Source organism: Suricata suricatta, chromosome 11 (assembly GCF_006229205.1).
Source record: "Suricata suricatta isolate VVHF042 chromosome 11, meerkat_22Aug2017_6uvM2_HiC, whole genome shotgun sequence".
Taxonomy (NCBI): domain Eukaryota; kingdom Metazoa; phylum Chordata; class Mammalia; order Carnivora; family Herpestidae; genus Suricata; species Suricata suricatta.
This window is the reverse complement of record NC_043710.1, coordinates 59011121-59029949: the sequence shown is the minus strand read 5'-3', so window position 1 is coordinate 59029949 and position 18829 is coordinate 59011121. Positions and strand designations below refer to the sequence as shown.

At 38.3% G+C, this 18829-nt stretch overlaps 1 protein-coding gene across 2 annotated transcripts in view; it reads left to right on the top strand.

Annotated features, from left to right (window-relative positions):
- Positions 1-18829, top strand: part of INTS4 (integrator complex subunit 4) — a 111927-nt gene that overhangs the window by 9569 nt on the left and 83529 nt on the right. For both annotated transcript variants that reach the window (XM_029914851.1, XM_029914852.1), the window contains 2 exons: positions 10283-10400; positions 16700-16806. In XM_029914851.1, the coding sequence (XP_029770711.1) occupies positions 10283-10400; positions 16700-16806 (225 nt within the window). The remainder of the gene's footprint in view (positions 1-10282; positions 10401-16699; positions 16807-18829) is intronic.

The window sequence follows — 18829 nt, the reverse complement described above, 5'->3', positions numbered from 1 at the left end:
AACATAAAAAAAATTAAAAAATGAATTGAGGCTCTCCCTTCACTCCCCAGTCTACCTTATCTCAGGAAATGTTACCATTGTCAGTGTAGACCCTTAAATCAGAAACCTGAGAAAGATCATTTACCGTTTCCTCTCCCCATCTTTCCTTCCTCACCAAGTCTTGTTGATTTTACTTTCGGAATATCTCGTGTTTCCACTGTTACCTCAGTAATCCAAGTAACTGTATTTTGAAAATCTTACTCTGAACTGTAACACATAAAGAAGAATATGTAGAACAACCTCATATAGCCTTTTGATCTACCACAGTGTGAACACAGCGTGTAACCAACATCCAGGTCAAGAAAGGGAGTATTTTCAACCTTCCATAAGCCTCCTCAAATTCCCCTCTAATGATTTACATCTTTCCCAAAAGATCACCACCACTGTCCTGACTTTCAGGGTATTGATTACCTTAAAAAATTTTTTTTACCGTTTATTTTTGTCCCTTTTTCTTTTTAAACTTCATATGATTAGACAATACAGTATGTATCTTTTTATGTGTGGCTTTTGCTCAGAATTCTGCCTCTGGTCTTCATCCTTATTGTTGATGGTCACTGTAGTTCATTCATTTTCACCACAGCAGAAGATTTCATTGTACGAATGTACCCCAATTTATTTATCCATTCCATTATTGATGGACTTTTAGGCTATCTCCACTTTTTAACTATTACAAGAAACAGTGCCTTGAGCGTTTTTGTACAGGTCTCCTGGTGTGCATGTGTTACATTTCTGTGTTTTGTGTACCCTGCAGTGGAATTATGGAGCCAACTTTTCCGAAGTGGCAGTACTGGTTTATACCCCTGTTAGCACTATGTGAGAATTCCAGCTCCACATATTTGCCAACAGTGGGGATTGTTGATCCTGTTCATTTGACTGTTCCTGTGAATGTGTGTGGTGTATCATGGTGGCCTTAATTTGCATTCCTTGGATTTCTGATGACGTAATATGTTTAATTGGCCATTTGGGTATCTTTTTGGGTAATGCTTGTTTATGTCTCTTGCGTATTTTTCTTTTTCCTTATTTTTGTGTGTGGATTCTTTATATTCTGCGTACAAGTTCTTTAATAGATTTAATGGTTATATGTGTTTCAAATGTCTTCTTCCATTTTAGTCCCTTAATGTTGTATTTTGATGAAAAGAAGTTCTTTATGTAGCCCAACTTGACAAGCTTTTCATTCATTTTTGGGCTTTTCTTATCTGATGTAGGAAGGGTTTGCCTACCCTGAGCTATTGAAAAATTTTGCTACATTGTTATTAGAAGCTTTATTATTTGCTTTCCACACGTGGTATTGATTTGTGTGTATGTTGCTTGGGTATATGGAAATCCAAATGTCCCAGCACCACTTATTGAAAAAAAATGTCCTTTCTCCATTTTTCTGCAATACCACGTTTGTGGTAAATGAAGTGTCTGTATATGGGTATTTCAGGACTTTTTATTCTATTCCATTGGTCTATTTGTCTATTCTTATGCCAGTACCGTGCTGTCTTAGCATACCATTATAATCAATTTTGATGTCTGATAGGACAAGTTCACTTACTTTGCTCTTAGTTATTCTTGATCTTCTCATTTCTTTATGAATTTTGAAATCAGCTTGTGAAATTCTGCCCCAAAACAAAATTTCTGTTAGGATTTTAATTAGGATTGCATTAACTCTGATGACATTTGGGGACTGACATTTTGTAGTATTGGGTTTTCCAATCCATAAACAAGGCACATTCCTATTTTAATACTGTTTTATAGTTTTCTGCATAGGGGTTTTGTATATTTTGTTAGTTATTTTTAAATATTTAATATTTTGTTATTATAAATGAGAATATTTTTAATATTTCACTTTCTAACAGTACATAGCTGATATTCAGAAATGCAGTTGGCTTCTATTCATTAATTCATATCTTATAACCTTGCTAGGCTCATTTAACAATTTTAATACATTATATGTAGATTATTTTCAATTTTTTACAAATATATCAGCAAATAATGGCTTTGTTTAATATTAATATAATGAAATCAGCTATCTTTTGGTTATAGTTTGTATGATATACCAACTTTTATTTTCATCATTTTTATAACATTTTTGTTTTAGATATGATATGAACAGCATGCAGTTAGTTGGTAAAAAAAATGTTTTTTAAACGGATCATTTAATTCATTATATTTTTTTAAATTTATTTTTGAAAGACAGAGAGAGACAGCACGAGCAGGGGAGGGTCAGAGAGAAGGAGACACAAAATCCGAAGCAGGCTCCAGGCTCTGAGCTAGCTGTCAGCACAGAGCCCGATGTGGGGCTCGAACCCACGAACCGTGAGATCATGACCTGAGCCAAAGCCAGACGCTCAAACGGCTGAGCCACCCATGTGCCCCTAGTTCATTATATTTAACATAATTATTGTATATGGGTTTAAAATCTACCCTTCTTATTAAATGCTTTCTATTTGTGGGGCAGCTGCGTGGCTTAGTCGGTTAAGTGTTTGACTTCAGCTCAGATCATGATCTCGCAGACTGAGTTTGAGCCCCGTGTCAGGATCTGTGCTGAGAACTGAGAGCTTGGAGCCTGCTTCAGATTCTGTGTCTCCTCCTCTCTCTGCCCCTCCCCTGCTCACATTCTATCTCCCCCTCTCTCAAAAATAAATAAATATTTAAAAAATGCCTTCAATATGTCATACCTGTTTAATGTTCTTTTTTCCCTTGTTTCTTGCCATCTTTTGAATTCTTTTTTTTTTTTTTCTTCCCACCACCCCTCTTTATTAGTTTGGGAATTATACATTCTTTTTTTTTTTTTTTAACATTTGTTTATTTTTGAGAGAGAGAGAGAGACAGAGTGTGAGTGAGGGAAGGGCAGAGAGAGAGGGAGACACAGAATTGGAAGCAGGCTCCAGGCTCCAAGCTATCGGCACAGAGCCTGATGTGGGGCTCAAGCTCAGGAGCAGTGAGATCATGACCTGAGCTAAAGTCAGATGCTTAACCGACCTTAGCCACCCAGGCGCCCCAGGAATTATACATTCTTTTATACTTTTTTACTGGTTAACCTAGATATTACAGCATGATTTTTTAAAACTTTGAAGTGAAAATTTTAAAAATTTAATTTTATTTTTATCAAAGTATAATACAATATGAATTCTTGACTTTGATCAAAGTCAAATGTTATATGACACAGTTACCATTTTGGATAGCGTGAGGACTTACCTCCATTCATCTGTCTTCCTGACTTACATGTGAGTATAGTTTTATGTTTCCATTTTTCACTCTGTAAGACAATGTTATACAGGCAATTTCATTTAGATTTACCTCCATAGTTATCATCTGCTCAGATGTAGGTACTGCTTTACTTTCTTTCTTGGATCTGTGACAATTCATCTGGAATTATTTTCCTTTTGGGTGAAGAATACCTTCTGATATTTACATTTATTATACGTTTACTGATGATCCTTCTTTGTGTTTTTTGTATGGAAAAGTTTTATTTTACTCGCATTCTTGCAGTTTGTTTATTTTTTAAATTTTTACTTTTTATTTTTTTTAAGATTATTATTTATCTAGAGAGAGAGTGTGAATGGGGGAAGGGCAGAGAGAGAGAAGGCGAGAGAGACCCCTAAGCAAGCTCCATACTGTCAGCCCATAGCCTGGTGTGGGCCTCAGTCCTCGTGAACCATCAGTTCATGACTTGAGCTGAAATCAGGAGTTGGACTCTTAGCTGACTGAGCCACCCAGACACCCCAGACATTTCATTTTATTCTATTATCTTCTCTTTAGAATTTTCATTCTTCTGTCTCCTTGTGCTTCATTTTGGACCTAATTCTCTCTTTACCTTGTCTAGTCTCTTGTTAAACCAGTCCATTTGTTCTTAATTTCATTTATTGCTTTTGTGTCATTTCTATAATTTACTTTCTTTTTAAAATTCTAGTTCTCCAGTGAAATTCTCAATTTTGTTTTTATCTTAATAAATAATAATTTTATCAAAATAAAATTGTAACAAAACAAATTTTTATTCAAATTTTAGTTAACGTACAGTGCAGTATTGGCTTCCGGAGTAGAATTCAGTGGTTCATCACTCCCATACAACACCCAGCACTCATCCTAACAAGTGCCCTCCTTAACATCCACCCCCCATCTAGCCCATCTCCCGACCTTTCTCCATCAACTCTTAGTTTGTTTTCTCTTGTAAAGAGTCTCTTATGGTTTGTTTTCCTTTTTTTTTTTTTTATCTCCCTCCCATATGTTAATCTGTTTTCTTTCTTAAATTCCACATATGAATGAAATCATATGGTATTTGTTTTTCTCTGACTTAACTTTGCCTAGCATAATACACTCAAGTTCCATCCATGTTGTTGCAAATGGCAAGATTTCATTCACTCTGATGGCTGAGAAATATTCCATTATGTATATATACCACGTCCGCGTATCAGCCAGTGGACATTTGGGCTCTTTCCATAGTTTGGCTATTGTTGATAATGCTGCTGTAAACATCAGAGTGGATGTACCCCTTTGAATCTGTGTCTTTGTGTTCTTTGGGTAAATAACTAGTAGTGTAGTTGCTGGGTGATAGGATAGTTCTGTTTTTAACTTTTTGAGGAAGCTCCATCCTGTTCTCCAGAGTGGCTGCACCAGTTTGCATTCCCACCAGCAGTGCAAAAGGGTTCTCCTTTCTCTGCACCAATACCTGTTGTTTCCTGTGTTACTAATTTTAGTCATTCTGACAGATGTGAGGTGGTGGTCTCTTCAAGGTTTTGACTTATATTTCCCTGATGATGAGTGATTTTGAGCATCTTTTCATGTGTCTATTAGCCATCTGGATATCTTCTTTGGAAAAATGTCTCTTCATGTCTTCTGTTCATTTCTTAACTGGCTTATTTGCTTTTTGGGGGGTGTTGAGTTTGATAAGTTCTTTAGAGATACTAACCCTTTATCAGGTATATCATCTTTTCCCATTCCATAGGCTGCCTTTTAGTTTTGTTGATTGTTCCCATAAGAAGAATTATTTTATTTATTAGTTTTGAGAGAGTGAGAGGGACAGAGGAAGGGGCAGAAGGAGAGGGAGAGAGAGAATCTCAAGCAGCCTCCACGTGCTGATGTGGGGCTCAATCTCATGATCTGTGTTGAAATCAAGAGTCAGATAGACACTCAACCAACTGAACCACTCAGGAGCCCCAAGCAGAATTACTTTAAAATCTGTGTCTGATAACTCCAGTAAATGGATATCTGGCTATGTCTTCTTTCTATTCATGTTATCTGATCTGCAAGCATGCTTTATTTCTTATTAGGCAGTGTATTTCCAAAATTGTTTGCAAAAATAATTTAAGGCTTATGGTGACTTATTTTAATTAAAAAATTTTTATTTTAAGGAGAGAGAGTGGGGGAGAGGGGCAAAGGAAGAGAGAGAGAGAATCCTAGGGGAGCCTGATGTGTGGCTTAATCCCACAACCCTGGGATCATGACTTGAGCTGAAATCAAGCGTCAGATGCTCAACCAACTAAGCCACCCAGGGCCTCAGGATGACTTGTTTTAATACAGAGAGAATTTGTTTCTATGTAGAAATCCAAGAAAATGTTCTCCTTTGAGGAATTAAAATGATTCAAACTGAACTGCAGTCCCTACCAAAGTCTGTGGGTTTTTATTTCACTCTTACTCATGCTGTTGTAGTCTTTTGGGGTCCTAATCCAAAGTGATGGGGTTTATTAGGCTGCCCTTTTTCACCCTACTTCCCTTAGCCTTGCTATCTGGTCATTGCACCCCTGGCCTCACCTGGCTGTCAGAAATGCTGTTTATTTGCCACTCATTTCTCCACCGCCTCATTCTCCTGGTTGGCAGAAGCCTGAAGAAAAAGCGGCCCCACACTTTAGGCGAACCTGCCTGAGTTCCCTCCTTGCATAATTCTCCTTTAATTCTCCATTTATCTTTTAGTTTTCTAATACTTTCAAATACACACATGTATATACATACCCACACTTTGTGTGTATACATGATACATGTATATGTATGTGCACACATGCTTTTTGACATTCATAGTACTTTCTAGTACACACATGTATATACACACATGTATATACACACATGTATATACACACATGTATATACACACGTGTATATACATACCCACACTTTGTGTGTATACATGATACATATATATGTATGTGCACACATGCTTTTTGACATTCATAGTACTTTCTAGTTTTCCTCAGCAGAAAGATGGGTCTGAATTCTCTAGCCTTGCCCTTAACAGAAGTTGGAGTCTTGGTAATGTCTTTTGCTGGACTTGCAATATACTCTTGATTTGTCTACTTTTGCCCCTTCCAATCCAATCATCATATTGAGGCTGGATTAATATTTCAGATATTCAGATCTGTTAATGTCATTCTCCTGTTTATAGTTCATTGAAGGGTTTTTCTTGCTCTTCAGCAAAGATTATCCATTTCTTTATTCAACAGTGAACAAATGTGTGTTGAATTCCTGCTGCGTGGTAGGCACCATCAGAGATACTTGCCACAGTTTTCAAAAAAGCTGTAATACCTGTTTGCTTTTTTTTTAAATTTTTTAAATGTTTTTATTTATTTTTGAGAGACAGAGAGAGAGAGTACGAGCAGGGGAGGGTCAGAGAGAGAGGGAGATACAGAATCTGAAGCAGGCTCCAGGCTCTGAGCTAGCTGTCAGCTCATAGCTCGATGTGGGGCTGGAACCCACGAACTTGAGATCGTGACCTGAGCTGAAGCTGGACGCTTAACCGACTGAGCCGCCCGGGCACCCCACCTGTTTGCTTCTTTAGCCTCCTACCATGTCAGTGTACATTTTAGTCCCATTGCCCCGTTTTTTTTTTTTTCCAGTTCTGGAAGTTGTAGTATTCCTTCATGACTCAGAGCAGTGGTTCATTCTTTTCTGGCTGCCTCTAATTTGATCAGGATTTCTTTGACCTTAATATGTAGTTATTTTAAAGTTGTGGGATATGTTACATGCTTTCAGAGAACTCTGTATTTTTACTTTGCCATTTTGTAATTACTAAATGGACATGACTTGATAAAAGCCTACCTTGCCCATTAAACTTCTCCATGAGAGCAGTGTATCCTCATGGACTGTTACGGGGCGGCTCCACGTGTGCAGGGAATCCGTGGTGAACAGAGAGTGGATGGATCATTTACTGAGGGAATTAAGGAGAACACTTGGCTCTTCTTTTCTTCTACTCTTCCTTTTATTTTTATCAGAATGTACAGAGGGTCTTCTTGGCATTCTGCCAGTCACTTTAGTGGCTCACAGGCCAGTTGGGGGAAGACGCAGTCACAAGTACGTACAGCCCACTGTGGTGAAGGGCATGATAAAGGGTTGCACCAAGGTCCTCAGGTTGTCCAAGAAGGAGGTTATCCATATCCAGTTAAGGGATCAGAGATAACTTCCTGGAGTTGATAACACCGACTGGACAAGAGTAAGTGGGTGTGGAAGAAGGGAAAGCGTTCTAGGTAGAAGAACCATCTAAGTGGAAGTACAGGAGCTGAAGCGGCATGGAATCGGGTAGGGAAGTGTGGGAACTGACACAGTGGCTAGTCTTGGTGGGGGGGGGCTTCATGGTAGGCTAAGCAGCTCAGACTCCTTTTTTGTAGAAGACTACAAGCTTTTGAAAGGTTGCATATGTTTATATAGATTTAAAAAGTTATACTCTTTAAAAATTACATTGGCAATATTTATTGTAACAAATTCAAGCATTATAGAACTATATAAAAGAATGAGATTTGCCCCTGCAAATCTGTTAATAAACAAATAAGTTACTCTGGAGAGAATCACTGCTAACAGTTTTGTATGCATTTTTCTAGAGTTTTATATAAGGCATTTTAGAATTTCCCATATTCTGAGTTTGTAACCTTCTTTTGCCTGGAATGCTTCTTCCCTAAAATTTCCTGTGGTTCTTTCTGACTCAGTTAAGTATCCTCTTAAAAGTTATATCCTCAGAGTGGACTTTCCTCACCATCCTGTCTATAATATCCTCCCACATTTCTCATTAGCCCATTGCACCCTTCATTCTTCTTCAGGATGTTTACCATGTGAAATGATATGTATTCTCTTGCCAGTCTTATCCGTTTGAATATGAGATCTGTGAGGGCAGGAATTGCTTCTGCTTTATTCATCATTGAGTCCCCAGTAGCTAGAATGATCCTTGGCACAAAGCAGGCGCTCAATGTATGTATGTTGAATGAACAAATTAAATTAGCATTTTAGATAGAATACAGTACTTTCATGTGATTTTTCCAAGAAGTTAACTTTTGTTTGGTAACTCCACAAACACACTAATGGAGAGAAAATATGAGCCTTCAGGTCATTTTTATCCAGCTTCAATAATTATCAACAATTTACCATTCTTGTTTTGATGCATTTACCCCAACTTTTTTGAGGTAGGGCAAATTCCAAGCAGCATATCATTTCACCTGTAAATAATTATGTTTAACAAATAAGGACTTCTTTTAGGACTTAAAAAAATCATACTTAGTAATCCTTAATAGCAACAAATACCTAGTTCATGTTGTTTTCACTCATTGTCTTAAAGAAGACTTGGTACAGTTGGTTTGTTTGGAGCAAAGTTCACACATTGCATTGGGGCCCCTGGGTGGCTCAGTTGGTTGAGTGTTTGATTCTTGATTTCGGCTCAGGTCATGATCCCCAGGGTTGTGGGATTGAGCCTGCGTTGGGCTCCATGTTGGGCAAGGAGTCTGCTTAACATTTTCTCTCTCTCTCCCTCTCCTTCTCCCTCTGTCCCTCCCTCACTCTCTCCCCACTTCTCTTCCCACTTCTCTCCCCCCATCCTCTCCTTCCCCTCCACACCTCTCTCATCCTCTCATAGCCTCTCTCTTAAAACAAAAAAATTAATTAAAAAATTAAAATCCAGCATTTTCACCCCCACCCTTTTTCATTACCAATACTATTGTTTTTTTTTTTTTTTTAAAGCAGGGTATGCACCCTGTGGAATTTCCCATATTCTGGACTTAGTGCATCCTTAACTTTCATGTGTTTTTATTTGCTCTTTATGGTACCCCTGTGAGTACCATATTCGCAGTGGTTCAGTTCGGGTTTTATCCGGGAGAGGAGGGGAGAAGGGCACTAATACCTGCCTCCTATGTGCTATTCCTGTGCGAGTCCGTTTCTTCTCGGTGCCTTCTGAGGTTGTTGTTGGCCCCATTTCACAGACAAGCCTTGGAGAGGTTAATTCCCCTGTTCAAGACAGAGCTTATGTGTCCAGGCGTCAGACTTAGATCTGGCTAAATTCAAAGCCCTTTCTCTTTCCCATGGTTAAGTTCCCAAGAAAATGACTTTCCCAAGGTTATATCCATGGTAAGTGGCATGCCAGGATTCTAGATCTCTGCCTCCATGTCTGTTGCTTCTCCCACGTCAGACCTCCTTGTGCTTTGTCACTTCCTTAGAAACGAGAGATGGGAGGTAGGGAGTTGGTCATACCTTCATCTTTTGAGCGTACATTTAAGTAATGTTGTCTTTGGTATAGAAACATGCTGACCTAATTTTACCATTGGTGAGGTACTTTTCCCCCCATTTCACATTTATATATGTTATCTCTATCTCTGCCTCTATCTCTATCTTTGTATCTCTGTAGTGCCACATATTGTGCTACTAATGAACAAAAGGACATGTTCCTTTTTGACTTTGGGGGAAATTGCTCACTGTAGAAGTCCTGTTGCAGGTTAGAGACTACCTCCCAGTATTGTGGCTAAAAGGGCCGGACTAATTTCTTAGTCTCCCTTGCACCTGGGGCCCAGGCACAAACCCTAGACCCAGATAACTAGATTGACCTGCCTCAGACTTCTAATAAGAATATGGCAGTTCAAAAGAGCAGGTAGGGTGAGAGATTCTCTTTGATGCAGCAGTGGGGGCGGCACCCAGTTTTCAGGGCCTCTGAGAGCAGTGGTGCTTGTACCCCTGGGTGCCCGGTGCTGGTGGGGGTGGTGGTACAAGTTGTTGAACTTCATGTCTGATGTGCCTGCACAGTGGAGGAAGGGCACTTTTAGTCCTAAATGCATGTTTTTGCTGGGAAGGTAACGATATCAGGAAGGCATAAAAAAATTCCCATTCACTTTGCAGTTTTTAGGTTTAACTTACTGATTTGCGAAAAGCTCTCTCACCTGAAGTTTGTATTTCAGAAATAATGCTTTAGAATACTTGGATCTTTGAATCCCTTTTGAGATGTTAGTTTCCCATGTTCCTGTTAATTGGTTAGCTGAGACTAGAGTATCAAGGTTAACAACACCTTCTTTTGTTCCAGGAGAATGATCCCTCTGTGAGATTGAAAATTGCATCGTTGTTGGGCTTATTATCAAAGACTGCAGGATTTTCACCAGACTGCATTATGGATGATGCCATTAACATCCTGCAGAATGAAAGTAAGTTGCAATCTAAAAGCTGTGTAATCAGAGCGGAAATCTTTAGTTCTGTTTGTATAGAATTTAGGATGAAATTTTCTTGTGTTGGTTGTTATTGAAAAGAAATTTGGGCTCCTTGGTGGCTCAGTCAGTTGAGCATCTCAATTCTTGGTTTCAGGTCGGGTCGTGATCTCACAGTTTACGGGCTCAAGCCCTGTGTTGGGCCCTGTGCTCATAGTGCAGAGCCTGGTTGGGATCCTTGTCCCCTCTCTCTACCTCTACCCTGCTGTCCTTCTTGCTCTCTCAAAAATAAATAAATAAAAAAAAATCAAAAGGAATTCGAGGATGATTCAATAAAAAGTGTATATATATTTACATATATAGAAATAAAATACGATTTTGTCTCTTGTTATCATTTATAGACTTTAGCAAGTGCCATGTACTTAAGGTACGTTACATATGGTAGAAGATAGATATTATTGTCCCTATATGTTAGGTTGGAAAACTGAAGCTCAGAGAAGTTAACTAACTTGTTCAAGGCTACATTGTATGTGACAGAGTGATGTTTTGTATGTGTGTGATGTTCTGTTGACCGTACTGCACTAATTCAAACCATGAGAGGTACCGTCTTGGTTTTGTGGTCTCTCATAATTTAGTTCTTAGAAAAGTGACATCTAGGTCTCCCGTGTCTTTGCTTCCTGTTTGTAAAATTATTTTCTGCCTTTAGGTGAAATGGAAAACTATTTCACCTTAAAATTTTTTTTGATTACTTAGTTTTATTTGTGCACAAGATTCTGTTATAGAATTATTACCTTACTTGCCTTAATTTTTATTTTAAAATTAAGTAAAAAGGAACCCTTTGTTGCCATTTTCTGAAAATATTATAATTTTGTTTGAACTGATTTTAGTTTCAAAGAATAGTTTTATTTCACTTTTGGGTATACATATTTAAATAAATATGATTTTAAATATTAAGTAATATTTAGTATGTGACTGTGAGAGGTTATGAGAGTAATAAAGGGCCATCGAATTCAGAGACCACCCAAATTAATTTATTGTACAATGTTTAATGATAACAAATGTCTTACATATGTGGCTCATTCGCTGAAGTTGAGGATGTTTAAAATTTTGTTAGAGATAACTTCATACTGGGGCGCCTGGGTGGCTCTGTTGGGTAAGTGCTGACTTCAGCTCAGGTTATGATCTCACGGTTTGTGAGTTCAAGCCCTGTGTTGGATTCTGTTCTGACAGCTCAGAGCCTGGGGCCTGTTTTGGATCCTGTGTTTCCCTCTCTCTGTGCCCCTCCCTGGCTCATGCTCTGTCTCTTTCTCAGAAAATAAGCATTTAAAAGAAAAAAAAAATAACTTTATACTAAAATTTTACTTGTGTTGAATTATGATCCAAGACTTTTAATTCACAGAAAACAAAGAATATACCTTAAAAATAGTTTTTTCCAGATGGGAATGTATTTTAATGAAATGCTAATATAATGACAATAAAGAAAAAATTTAAAAAATACTTCTGTAAAACATTTTACATATTATATTTTATTCACATATATTTTATACGATTGTACTTACAGTGAATATACTATTTGTGTTTTATTATACTCAACATTACATATGTTTTTTTCCATGTTTCTGTATCACCTTCATAGTATTTAAGGTGTTGATTAAATCCCAACAGGTACAGTAACATGTTTCTAATTTTTTGCTCTTGTAGATAGTGGTGAAAAAAAATCCATTTCTTTTAAAAGCACTAAAACAATTACATTACCTCAGTACAAAAGTATCCTTTTTTTCCCCCAGAGAAAGTTTTTATAGAATCTAGCTATATACCTATAAGAATTTCACACTTTAAGATAAGGGATTTCATAGAGTCATATACTTTTTGAGCTATAAGTGGCTTTATCCTTCATTTTGCAGATAATAGAAATTGAAGTCCCAGAGAGATGAAGTGAGTTGAAGTGAGTTCATTTAGCTAAGAGTTGCAAAACTGAGAACTTGAGTACAGTGCTCTTTCTTGTATACCATGGTTTAACTGAAACACTTTACCTCTAAAATAGAAATATTATAAGAGAGGGTTAATTTGACTGCAAACCTCATCCTATCAAACTCAGGGGCACCCGGGTAGCTCAGTTGGTTAAGTGTCCAACTTCAGCTCAGGTCATGATCTCATGGTTTGTGGGTTTAGAGCCCCACGTCAGGCTCTGGGGAGTTTGTGGGTTCCAGCCCTGCATCAGGCTCTGGGCTGATAGTTAGAGTTCAGAACCTGGAGCCTGCTTTGAATTCTGTGTCTACCTCTCTCTCTGCCCCTCCCCCACTCCTGCTCTGTCTCTCTTTCAAAAATAAACATGAAGAAAACAAAGAGACTCAAATTATGTGGTAAACATGGAAATAGATGTTTTACTTTTTGTTAAATAGTCTAATGTTTCTTACTTAATTGTCTCAGAGATTTTTCTAAATGTTTTTTTTATTTATTTTTGATACAGAGAGAGACAGAGCATGAGAGGGGGAGGGGCAGAGAGAGAAGGAGACACAGAACCGGAAGCAGGCTCCAGGCTCTGAGCTAGCTGTCAGCACAGAGCCTGACGCAGGGCTCGAACCCACGAATGTGAGATCTGACCTGAGCCGAAGTCGGAGGCTCAGCCGACGAGCCACCCAGGCGCCCCTCTGAGAGATTTGATCTAGGTCTGCTTTCCAGTTCCTGGCCTACATGCATAGCAGAATGGAAAGGATCATAAAGATCACCTAGTTCAAGCCCTTTATTTCATTGCTGATGAACATGAACTCCAGGGAGGTAAAGTGGCTGCTAAAGTCACCCTGTATTTGTGGCTTAGAATAAGACACAGACTAGAATTGAGTAAGAGTCTTTAGTTTATCAATCTAGTATGCACTTTCAAATCCAGGAATATGGGCCACCGTCTGGACCAGAAGTCTTTCATTCAATTCATCTCATGTATGAGCTCTGCAACTCCTTGTCACACACTGGACTAGGCACTTTGAGGGTGTTAGGTGTCTCTGCTTCTCTAGTATATACCACACCAGCAATGAATCCACAAAGCTTGCATAGAGGAGGTTTAATCAGAATAGTGTGGGAGCAGACGAGAGGGCGAGGCCAGCGCTGACTGCTGAGGTCTAGAAAGGCTTAATGAAGAGGCACATTTGGAAAGGCAGGGATGGGGAAGAGTAGGACCGAGAATAAAGAACATGATGATAAAAGGTAGAGGACTGAGAAAATATGAGACATTTGCAGACCTCAGTTGTTTCATGAGAGATAAGCAGGGAGTGAGGGGCTTTAGGATGAAAAATCAGTACAATGTTTAGAACCCAGAGAGTAGGTAGTCTTGAGTGCTGAGAATTTTGAATGTCACTTTTGTAGGCACTGGGAACCATGTATATAACATTTTTTGGGACAAGGGCATGAGATAATGAAGTCTAATTTTAGGAAGACAATTTAGTGGCTCTAAGGAATTTGGTTTCATGAACTAGATTGTTTAGGGAAGAGATGTTCAGGGTTTACTTATTATCTATGTGGAGATAATTACAACCTGCAGTTGTAATGTAGGTCTGGAACTCAGAGAAGAGAAACTAGGATTTAAGATTTAGATTAGATTTATGATTTATTGGAAGTAAGAATTAAGCTTAAAAAGGCTTAGGTACAGATAATTTAAAGGGTGGTGAGGTAGTGTTGGAGATTTCTTCACATCTCTTCTATCTTCTCTAAGTACCTTTTTTTTTTTTTTTTCTTTTTTTTTTTGCCTTGTGGCCTCTTTGATACTGAAGACTTCTTGGTGATCTTTGGTTTTGCATTTAAATTTAAGACCAGGCACTGAAAAGCTGATTGGTAGTTCTGTGTGAAGGGACAGGGCATGTCAATTGGTAGCCTCTGTTCTAGGATGACCCTCTTCAGAGGACTTTTATTTATTATTATTTTTTTAAGTTTATTTTGAGAGAGAGAGAGAGAGAGAGAGAGAGAGAGAGAGAGAGGGAGAGAAGACACAAGCAGGAAAGGGGAAGAGAGAGAGAATCCCAAGCAGGCTCTGCACTATCAGTACAGAGCCTGATGTGGAGCTTGAACTCATGAACCACGAGTTCTTGACCTGAGCTGAAACCGAGATGTGTGTTATTGTCTTTTGTGTTTCTGTGTGGGGCCCATTCATTTTTTCCATTTTGAAGTTCATGAATCTCCTGTTTTCTACTCGGAGGACAGAGAAATGCCTAGCTGCCATAATTTTGGAGCCAAGGCTGCTGAACCCCCAGGGGTTAGGGAGGGGGAGAGGAATGTCTCATTTATCAGTATGTTACTATCTCTTAAGCTCCTCTTCACTGTGTCTTCTCCCCAGTCCTCACTTGCTGTCCTTTCTGGTCTAATTTCTATATGGAATAACTTCCCATTTCAGTGGTCACTTGGCTGTGTAGGATAGGGAGGAAGGCAGAGCTCCAGCTGCTTCTTATAGAGATCTCAGATAAATCCCTGTCTTATTCCCATCTTTGTTTGCTTTTTGTGGTTATTGCTTTAAATCTCCCAATTCCTAAATCTTTTTAGGGTGTTGTGGCTAGAAGTTATTGCTTTTACAGTGATAGCCCCCTCAGTAGGCATGTATAATTAGATTTCTCCATTTGACAAAGATTTTTTCATATTTGATGCTTTCCATCTCCCAAAAATTTGACTTTTCTCATGTGGTTATCTTTATTCTCCTGGGTTGTGTGTGTATGTGTGTGTGTGTGTGTGTGTGTGTGTGTGTGTGTGTTGTTTGTAAGGTTTATATCTTTTTAATTTCTTTACTCTTTTATTAATGAGGTTTTAGGAAAGAATAATAAAAGATATGTTCAATCTATTATATTTACTTAGAAGTCTTACTAAGTGGTTATAGATCCAGTGTTTTTTCTTTCTTTCTTTTCTTTTCTTTCTTTCTTTTTTTTTTTTTTTTTTTTTTTTTTTTTTTGGTGTGTGCAAGTTGGGGAGAGGGGCAGAGGGAGAGGGAGAGATAGAATCTTAAGCAGGCTCCACGGCCAATGCAGAGCTAGAGCGAGACTGGATCTCACAACTGTGAGATCATGACCTGAGCTGGCATTAAGAGTCAGATGCTTAACTGACTGAGCCGCCCAAGTATCCCCACCTCAGTGTTGTGCTGTGTTGTGTTTTTTCTTCAAGATTATATTTTTAGGTAGTCTCTGCACCCAACATGGGGCTTGAACTCACAACCCAGACCTGAAGAGTTGCATGCTCTACCATCTTGAGTCAGCCAGGTGCCCTGCCAGTGTTTTCTGATCTTTAGTCATTTTATATATCATGTACACTATTCTTACATATTTGTTTGACATTTATACTATGGCTTACTTAATATTTCTCTTAAGTGGACAAATTGTTTTTATTAAAGAGACTCGTAATGGTAAAAGGAAATCGGTGTCATGTGGCATCAGTAGATAGTAACTGCAGTTTTTATTATGTATATTAAAGTATATACATAGTTATTAATGTAAAAATGATTGTTTGAATGCCACCTAAAATCCTTGTAAACAGCCAGCATTAAAAGAACCATATTTTGGAACAAAAAAGAGAATATAGACAAAGAAGAGAATCTTGCTGATTGATATTGATTTATTTGAATTTGGGTCTTTGCCCACTTATTAAACATTCACTGAGCATGTAATGAGTTGTACTAGATTTAGAGAATGCAAAAATGAGTAAGACACAATCATTGATCTCAGGGATCTTTCATTTTCTTGGGTTAGTCTGATACAAAAATAAATAAGTAGAGTAAACTGTTAGAGCTGAGGTACAGGGTGCAGTGGAAGCATGAAGGAGGAAATAGTCAATTCTCATTGGGGAAGAAGGAGGAGGTCTATGTAATAGGCGGCACTTCAGGATTAGTAGGTGTTTCTTGGGGATTGGGGTTGAGAAAGGAGTTGAGTGTGGGGGGTGGCATTCTAGGGAAGTTGGCCTGAGCAAAGATAGGGGGACATGAAATTATAAGTAATTGGATAAAACCGTGCTAGGGGAGACTTCAAAGAGATGAGGATAGAAAGGCACGCAGAGCTAGACCTCATGGAAGAACTGGTATGGATGTGTGTATGCCCTGCTAAGGAATTTGGATTTTATCTTGAAGGCAGTGCAGACCCCTTGAATAGTCCTGTAGAGGATTCAAAGTTTTAGACACGATCCCTTTAGGAACTTAGCTTTTGGTTGAAGGGAATCAAGGATCAAAGAGAAGAACCTAGCTAACAAAAATTTACATTCTTTACACAGGTAAATTTAGTTTCTGTAGTGATCACCTTTTAAAATTATGTAACCCAACTTTCCATCTTCCTTCCTAGAGTCTCATCAAGTCCTAGCTCAACTGTTGGACACTTTGCTTGCAATTGGCACTAAACTCCCAGAGAACCAAGCTATTCAGAATCGATTAGTTGATGTAGCCTGCAAGGTAAGAGCATGATGGGACTGTACCTTTCTTGAATAGTTTGCATTGCCTGAAGAGGTAGTATGAACAGTAAGACCTGCTTAGTTCCATTCTAAATCTGTAACTGAGAATTGTCAAGGATGCTTTTTTAAAAAACTTTTAAAAATGTTTATTTTTGAGCATGAGCAGGGGAGGGGCGGAGAGAGGGAGACGCAGAATCCAAAGCAGGCTCCAGACTCTGAGCTGTTCACACAGAGCCCAATGCGGAGCTTGAACTCATGAACCATGAGATCATGACCTGAGCCACAGTCAGAAGGAAGCTCAACCCTCTGAATCACCCAGGCGCCCCTGCCAGGGACTCTCGGTGGTTTTATGACCTGCCTCTTTTTTCATTTCTTGATGTTGGATTAGGTTAAAGCTGAGTAACTTGTTATGAAATTAACTTCTTCATCCTCCTGAAAGAAATGAGAATTATTATTGTAGCTGCTATGTATACTGTGCCTAGTATATGCACTCTGCTTATTATGGTCCTTAGTATCTGGCTTTTCATGTGTTCCTCATGGTCCTTTAGGTAACTCCTGTTACCCCCGCTTTATAAAGGTGGAAGCTGAGGTTTAGGGAGTTTAACTTGCCTAAGCTTTCATAGCTTGGAAGTTGCAGAACCAGGGTGTAAACTCTAGTTTCTCTGATTCCAAAACCTGTATTCTTTTTATTATGCTTTATTGCCTCAATAAACAGACCAACTACAAAGAAAAACATGTTTGGGAAGATTTTTTAAGTTTTTTATTTTTTTAAACTTTGTTTATTTTGAGAGAGAGAGAGAGAGAGAGAGAGAGGGTGAGAAAGCAGGGGAGGGGCAGAAAGAGAGGGAGAGAGAGAATCCCAAGCAGGCTTACCCAGAGCCTGATGTGGTGCTTAAACCCATGAACCATGAGATCATGACCTGAGTTGAAACCAAGAGTGGGACACTTAACCAACTGAGCCACCCAGGTGCCCCCTAGGTTTTTTTTTCTAACTATAAAAGAAATACATGTATGTTGTAGCATTTGATTTAATTTGCAACTTTTAATTAGCTGCCTTTTGTACATAACAGCAACTTCTAAACCTTGTAAAATTGGTTTTACTTTTTTTTTAAACTTTATTTTGAGAGAGAGAGAGAGAGAGAGAGAGAAACAGGGAGGGAGGGGTTGGGAGAGGGACAGAGAGAGAGAGAGAGAGAGAGAGAGAGAGAGAGAATCCCAAACAGGCCCTTCTTTCTCAGTGCAGAGACTGACACAGGGCTTGGTACCATGAACTGTGAGATCATGACCTGAGCTGAAACCAAGAGTCAAGTGCTTACCGGACTTAGGCACTCAGGCACCCCAAATTGGTTTTACTTTTAATCTTTTTGATAAATTTGAGAATATAAGAAGACTAGTGTGTTTTAATTGTGGGATAGTATTATATGTCTGGAATTAGAGGACTATTTCTGAGGCCCAGGAAAAAGAATGTTTTATTTATCCTAGTAAACAACAAACAAACCCCAAACAGCTCAACACGTACAATATTAAAAGCCCTAAGTGGAAACAAAAAACAACAACTAGGGATTGTGTGTTTGATAGTATGTCTCCCACATGAGAGAACAATGTATCTATGAGGTTGGGCTTGTGAGAAAAGTGTCATACTAAGTGGATTATTGTGCTTGAAGTTAACAGTTACTTAAATTTGCTTTAAATAAACATTTTATTATAAAAATTTATACTCAAGATTAAAGAAAGAACTATATTCATAATTCACTCTGCAGAGGTAACCATCACTATCTTTTTGGTGTATTGCTTTCTCATTTTTTTCTATACCTAGATTGTTTGCTGTTTTTTTAAACACATAGCTCTAATCATAATTTATGTACAGTTTTGTATTGTGCTTTTTCACTGACATAATAAGAATTTTATATTATAAATGTTTTGTAGATATTTTCAAAGGATGCATGAAATTTTGTCCAATAATTAAACCACAGTTTACCTAACCATTCTATTATTAGACATTTATATTGTAACCATTAGAAAAT